The sequence below is a fragment of the Epargyreus clarus genome, unplaced genomic scaffold (assembly GCF_041222505.1).
Source record: "Epargyreus clarus isolate Ecla_fem2 unplaced genomic scaffold, WU_Ecla_fem_2.2 ptg000003l, whole genome shotgun sequence".
NCBI lineage: Eukaryota > Metazoa > Arthropoda > Insecta > Lepidoptera > Hesperiidae > Epargyreus > Epargyreus clarus.
Genome location: NW_027332211.1, coordinates 18,090,151 through 18,097,731, shown reverse-complemented (window position 1 = coordinate 18,097,731; position 7,581 = coordinate 18,090,151). Strand labels below are relative to the sequence as shown.

General features: G+C 34.8%; 2 protein-coding genes across 3 annotated transcripts in view; one reads left to right on the top strand and one right to left on the bottom strand.

Annotated features, from left to right (window-relative positions):
- Positions 1-455: 455 nt before the first annotated feature.
- On the bottom strand, positions 456-2,308 carry Bug22 (cilia- and flagella-associated protein 20). 2 transcript variants are annotated; one of them, XM_073091913.1, is made up of 3 exons: positions 2,289-2,308; positions 940-1,168; positions 456-832 (listed from the first exon to the last, which is right to left on the bottom strand). In XM_073091913.1, the coding sequence occupies exons 1-3, from the start codon at positions 2,291-2,293 to the stop codon at positions 515-517; spliced, it is 552 nt and encodes a 183-aa protein (XP_072948014.1). In that variant the 5' UTR covers positions 2,294-2,308; the 3' UTR covers positions 456-514. The 2 variants fall into 2 exon arrangements, with proteins under 2 accessions (XP_072948014.1, XP_072948006.1); XM_073091905.1 differs by lacking the exon at positions 2,289-2,308 and having other exon boundaries at positions 940-1,399.
- Positions 1,838-7,581, top strand: part of hpo (serine/threonine-protein kinase hippo) — a 27,000-nt gene continuing 21,256 nt past the window's right edge. Inside the window, exon 1 of the mRNA XM_073091874.1 lies at positions 1,838-2,083. Within this exon, the coding sequence (XP_072947975.1) occupies positions 2,061-2,083 (23 nt within the window). The 5' untranslated portion in view covers positions 1,838-2,060. The remainder of the gene's footprint in view (positions 2,084-7,581) is intronic.

Here is a 7,581-nt window from a genome sequence, read left to right as displayed (position 1 = left end):
GAGGTCGGCCACAAATGCGCCTTTTACACTGAGGACTAAACTGGAATGCCTGGAAAAAGTATGTCTGCCTTACCCATAGATAAGTAGCCTTACCACACCCTTCCAACCAAAACACAACAGTAGGTACTAAAACTTCTGTTATTAAGCAATAAAAAGCGTGGCAGTCGTGCCGCCGGAATCGAGAGAGAATTCTTCTACCTTGGCTTGGCTTTTTAAATTCCAAATTTTGCATATAGATATCACACATCTATTCTTATTATGTTCCTATTGATAAAGATACCACTAAAACTATTAAACCATAAGCTGTATAAAGTCAGTGAAATAATGAGTAATCATTTTATTTCTACCAAATGAGTCAATAACCAGAAGTCATTTGTGCATATTTATTTGTGTATAAAATACAAACAGACTTGTATAAAATGTGTTATATAGACAACATAAAATAAAAATAAAAATTGACTTAAATAATACATTTACTAGATAAAGTTAAGTTTTACAATTTTGTACTGTAGATTTAAGTAGCAACAGCAGTTTTAGCCTTATTCTGTATTGGGAGAAACAGTTTAAATTCAGCAGGTAATTCATCTTCTGAATACAATCTATCAGAGAAGTAGACTCTTCTTATTCTACAATTTGCATGTATCTGGACCCTAAGAGTCTCTACATAGTTGGTGCCATAAGCTCGGCGAGTGAAATCTGCCAAGTTGAACTGTATTTGGTTCCAGCCCTCATCAAGACGCATCGGCATAGTACATATGAAAGGCTTCACTCTCGTTGTAGACTGGTAGTTGCTAGCTCGGAATCGTCGTCGCACATTCTTGTCGTCTAATACCTGAAAATTTTAATTAGGTTATGTTTTTTATAATCACTTAAATTGTGGTATACATTACGAAATTACATTACTTTATGAAAGAAGCTTATACAAAAGTTAAGACTCACCTGAACCTCAAACGTGAAATACTTTTTGAGGTTCTTTATGATCATGACCAGGAATGGAAGCTTAATGCCGAGGGTCTTCTTCGGGTCCGCCGGACAGGTGATGTACGTAGTGCTGACATTGGTGCCGACTATTTCTAGCACGAGGCTCTGAATGTCGTTGTCTGTGATCCTCTTTATGTGCCCATTTCGAACTTTCTTGTCCCAAATCTGCAAGGGCTTGCTGCCTATGCTGTAAAGGATTGACAGGAAACCCGACTGAAAAGTATTCTTGAACATCTCTCCTAATCTTACTCGTATAGTCCGTGTAACCTAGCATTTATCGGGTAGTTGACTAGCTAAGTTTAATCAATAATGAATAATGTTTCGCGGTTGCATTGGAACTTGACAGCGTGACAGTAAACACAAGAATTTTGAACTCTGCCATTGGCCATGCGTTTGTTGACAATATGCAAAAGGTTTCCTTAGCAACGGGATGACGTTTTATAATACGTACAGATTTTTCTGTAAGCGTGAAATGAAACGCAATTAAATAAAATAAAATACGTTAATATTGGAAGAGGTTAAATAACAGGTACATTTTATAAAAAGCGTTGTTTAAAAATAATAAATGTTTGAAAATACATTTTATCTAAGTTAGCAAGCAAATTATACAGTTTTTGTATGTGAATGACTATAATGATTTTTTAAAATTGGGTCAATCTTTAATAGGTAATATTGTTGAAAATATTAGAATAGTGGTGAAAAATTAATTTGTATTTCTTTCAAAAATGCTTGTCGTTATTCGAAAGTAACAGAATACTTTTCAATCGAATACAATTAAGTTTTCGTAAAACAGAATGTTATGCGCTATTGTGACAGCAAATTGATTGATACGTTGATTATTTATCTGTATATTCTAGCGAGTTACGTCGTACGTCGGTGCGCTTGACAGGTACAACACGCGAATCATGCGGTGCATTGTATTGTGCACTGTTTTATTTTCATAATTTCATTATTTCATTAATAGTTTACTAATATTTTGCCCGTTATGAAATAGAAGACTCAATACTTTCGAGTCGATCTGTATAATATAATGAACGTTTGGTTCAGTGTTTTGACTGCGTGATTGTGATAAAGCGAAAATGACGGAGAACTCATCGAAGAGGTAAGAATAACTCCTACCTACTTTACCAATTGAATTAACTTCTTACGCTGTAACTATTCGTATCTTTGGTATTTACCTGATAATTGTCAAGATGATATATTAAACCGTATATCGGGGTTGCGGTCGGCTGTCGGCGTTTCTGCGTGATTGAATAACGCTTTCACCACAAACACATTTTATTTCCAAGAGTTTAAAATACACATACCGCATTTAATGTGGCCTAAATGGAGGTACTTTGTGTAAAATCTTCCAAAATAATTAGGACAACAAAGTTGTCATTGACATTAGTAATTTTAAAATTGGAATACATAGATAAATTAAGTTTAATGTTTCTTTATTACCTAGAAGAATTATGCAGATTACAATATAAATTATGTTTGGATTATATTTTGTAAACTTGAGAAATACTATAAAATAATGATGCTCTTATCATTAATTAAATATTAGAATGATTTAAAAAATGCGTGATTTTGTTATCAGACATTCATTAGTACTCAATACATCAGTTAGTTTTATTCAATTGCTATTTATTATTTTCTGTATAGTTTGAAAAGGATACCAATTTTTTTTATATTATTCATAAAATAATTATAATATATGCAAAGGTAATACATATTTGAATTATCTTAATTATACTTTAATTACTTTTATTATCCAAAATAGTCACTTCACACAAAATTATTCATATAGACCTTCCCTATGAGACTTTGAAAATTTAGGGATAGGAGGATCTTAATAAATGTCACCCAATCTATGACATGTTTTTTTATAAGAAATTGCAAGAACATTGGGTAGCACTATTCTTTTTATTCAAAATAAATCCACGAACCATAAATCAGACACACATTTATATTGTTAACAGACCCACATGAAATTATTTATTTACACAAGTTTCACAACATCTTATCAAGGGGGAGCAGTGTTAAAAAAGTTTCAAAATGATCTCACGCAATTAAAGGAAACTTAATCTGCAGCATTATACTCTTACAATGTCTCAATACAACACACAATTAACAGAAATTTTAACTTAAACATGATAAATATGATAATGTATACCAAAGCCATCCTAACACTGTCCAGCTGCAATCTTTACCTTAAAGCACTGTTTGAACTACGATTTCCTGTCAAAAGTTCTGGGATAACTAAAAGATGTTAACGAAGTTGCTGAACATAAGAGACAAAAAAAAGATTGATGAAAAATAATGACCTGCCGCAGAAGTTTTGGATGCGCTTCGGGCGTGTGTTAATTTTTGCCACCCAGGAAATAAGAGTTTAAAGAAAATAAGGACTTTGTATAGCTATAATGATAATAATTATTCTGTTTCGTGCGAAATTTTAAGATATTCTGTGGATTGGATCCCATACTAAGGCAGGCCACAACTGGCTCATAGGCCAGTGGTTGGGTTATCCCTTACACTTACAATACTTCAATTACTAGTGTTTGACTTGATTTGTATTTACTAGAACTTTTCGGTTCTTGACAAAAATCGTGCCGAAAAACGCGTGCCTGTTACTAATAAAAAAATCAAAAGGAATTTGCCACATGTGCTTACGACGCGTCCACACGTTTGCGTGTTTGTAGAGGTTTGAAGTTTGTCGCAAGTGCCGAGCGTGTATATGCAGCATTAGAGCTAATTTTGTCATATCATAGTATATTCTACAATAGTAGAACAAAAGTATGTGTGAGTTGTAAAAAGCAATACACTTCTGTATACTATAGAATTCAATGACTACTGTACTTGTCTTTATAACGAACTTATTGATTCGTGTACTTTGTTGCGGCCATAGATGACTAGCGTCACGCTAATTTATCATTTAATTTGTTCTTCTATATGTAGGTATAGCAGACTTCAATGCAGACATGCATGTACCCATTTTTATAAACGTAGTGGTCCCAAGGGACACCCGACAAATGTTTTATCTACGAGCACCGACTGGGCGTACATCCGTTGATAGTGCATTTGAATGGGCCAAGCTTTGTCATTTAAATAAAATTTTATATCGATAAGTATGCGCTCTATAAGGAATGTTGCTTCCATATCGCTATGAAGCTAAATGCCGAAGATGAACAGTTGTTGCGGTTTTTTTGTGAAATTACTCACAAAGGCGTTATAAGCATACCACAAGATGTATTGCAATATGTGTTTTTATATCAGAGTGATTTACGTACATTATTTAGTAAGTTGTACGTCTTTGCAATAGAATAAGCGCAGAGGTGTTTGCGAAATAAGATCATGCAAATTGATAAGATACTATTTCGGTAGAAAAAACATCAAATAACCAAGCTTATTTGATGTTTTTTCAAACTCAGATTTAATGTATAGCCAACCAAAAATCGTTTTTCATTTGAAAACCCCGTGAAGGAAAATGCGCATTACTCCTTGAATTAGCGCGCCTCATAGCGTTTGCTAACGAAACGGTAGACCGGAGACAGCTGTGGCTGCCCGCTCTTCAGAACTTGCCAGACACATGATAAGGTTTGGAAACGAGTTGGAAAGTAATCGATACCGTTCCATTCAATGGAATAATTAGCTTTTCGAGTAGCTCCGTTTAAGCCTTGTTTGAACTTTCCTCTCGTTAGGATTCGCCAGAGCTGTTACTTATCAAATTACGAAAAGATAGACGATCTACGTTGTAAATAGGTTTAGGCATGCGGGATTCTACTAAAAAGTAAGGGTCTTTTAAATCCCACCTATAATAGTTAAAATGATTAACGATGGTAGCTTTTGACATGATGAGACTCGAGATTTGATAAGGATGACCACGAGACCTTTTATAACCGTAAGAAAAGTAATCTGCCGTATTTAAGCCAACGGAACTTGAAATTTTTCAGGCAACTATTGTTATGTTTTCATTTTTCGTATCTTCATTTAACTACTGAATTCATACTGAATTATTGTTATGTGACAATTTCAAAATGAAATTCACACTGCAGCTTTGAATTCTCCTAACTCCTGTTCATAATGTAATTGAAACTGCCTAAAAGGTTCTACAAAAAATGCGCCAGTTAAGTTCAACGTTCATTTTAGAAGCATAGATTAAATGTATAGGTGTGCCTTCGAGCCGATAATTTGAACAATATGGTAGGGCATTAAATACGATGCGAGAGAGTAAGTACATCTTATGCTTTTATTTATATTGCAGGACTACTTTCTCTTTCATATATTTTACATCTACTTTCAGTTAAGACAAAATCACAGTGCCAACTTTCTGAAACCGTTGCGATTAAAGAGGCGCATAACACGGTGTTAAGTAGGTACTTTAGAAGGTCTTTATACTTTATTAGCAGTCAATCGACCATTCACGTAGGTGTTACAATAAAAGCTGCTACTATAAAAGCCTTTGTTGTTCGAAAGTAGTTACTAAAAGCGTGTACTAACGAAACTAGGGAAGACCGGAGACAGGTTTCCGATCTGACGCTCTTCACAAATTGCCAGACACGAATGCATGGATAGCTCGACACAATACATGCGATATTATTAGCGCCCGTTAGATAGCTAATCTTAACCAATTTTTTGCTGGAACAACTATACTCAAGATTACATATTACACTCAAACTATGGCCGATTGAGAGGTTATTAGTATTACTTTTAAAGTCATTATTAACGAAACACCTATTGATAAATTGGTTACTTTTTGGCATTTAAAATATACAGGGCTACAACATGGCTACAGCAAACAGGGTTAAAATCAATTATCTCAAAAAAAAAGTTTTGGATAGCACATTATAGGGTTAAATCCGTCAATAACGCCTGATTAATAACTTTCTTAAATATAAAGGTCGACTTACCCTGTAACCCCGTATATTCAATCTTTGAATTCTGTTCATGGATAGTTCTTATTGATGTTTATAAATGCGCCATGCCTCTGTCAACAGTTTAAACCTCTAATCCGCTGAAGTCGAGTTCGGCTTAGTGTAATGACTATTTCTTAGAAATTATATAAGTATTTATTCAAAGTTTTCATCAGCAACGTTGATCAAGAAAATTTTCTTGCTATATGAATATATGCTATATGCTTGTTGTTTATCAACTAGAATAGATTTAGCAAAAGCAAAATTATTTTACAGAATATAATATAAAGTATTATACCACTAATATGCGGATTTTTTGAATTCATGTACTATTCGCGTACGTTAAATTTAAATGTTTTATATTTCTAATAGGCATGACATGAAACTCGTCATGTTTTAAAGACCCAATTTTAATTCCAATAGGTGATGGTTGGTAAGTACAAAACGAAATATAGTGTAATCCGAAACAAAGAACCTGCGAAAAGATTTAACTTTAAAGCACGTGCAGTTTGCCCTCTTGCAGCCCGATTAAGTTACTTTCTCCTCGATATTGCAAACCAGTCATCGATAATAACGAATGCCAAGTTTTATAGTAAGGGCTGACGTTGTTTTCTTTTTATTCAATGAATGACACAAAAGGCTTCGCTTCGATTTTGCACGCCTCGAGGTCAGTCAACTTTGGCTCAGAAATTCTTCGAATTGCGCTAAAGGCTCGTTTCACCATTGCCCAATAATGTTATGAATATCAGAGCTCCCTAAACAGGAGGATTCAAAATAATTTAGTCGTTTTATACCCTTTCCAAGCGCCAACCAACACCAACATATTGAAATCTTAAAATATTGTCTTTGGTGCGCTAAAATGTGATAGATTGGTTATCAATAACAGGCGTTAGTCCTTAAGTAAAAACGACATACTTTAAATTCATAAATCTGTTCATGATAGTCAACTAACATTTGGCCAGAATATTGCTTTGACCTTAACCTATCTTGTTTTGTGACGACCCTACCTAGTAGCGGCTCAGGAAGGGTTTAATAATAATGATAAATTGTAGTGACCTAGCATTAGTCTGTGATTGTTGCCTTGTCGAATACGAACTGATGGACATAACTTTACCCACTCCACATGGTATGTTGCTACATACGGTACAATTTCGGACATAAACCGTAAATTTCCCAGGCTTGGGAACTGGATGTATACACCATTGTTGGTGTAATTCGCTTTGGGTATCTTAAATTGCCAAAATTTGCCATTTCAAAGAATTACTTACATTCCTTAAAACACGTATGTAACCAACTGGAATCTCACTAATGAGCAAGGCGTGAAACTCATGGCCAGTTCTTCATAGCTGCAATCCATGCGTTATAGTCAGCGTTATCGATTAGGTGCTGGCACTTTAAGGCATCGGCGCTGATTGTTACCACAAGAATGCCACGTGACTCAGTACCACCAGTGCCTGCCCATTGTTTAGCTGAATAAACTTACTCTAGTGGTGGCAGGGCTGACAGTATTGGGAGAACTAAGAATTTAAAAATATGCGATTTTTGCAGGAGTATCAACTGTTTTGACCCATATAAAGACGGTATATCTATTTTAACGCACTAAGCGTGATCCGCATTAGAAAATTGTGGAAGAGCGTGCTTTTTAAATCCTCTCGTTGTGTAGAAAGACCCGTGCCCAGAAGTGAGACATAAAAAGCCTTGCATT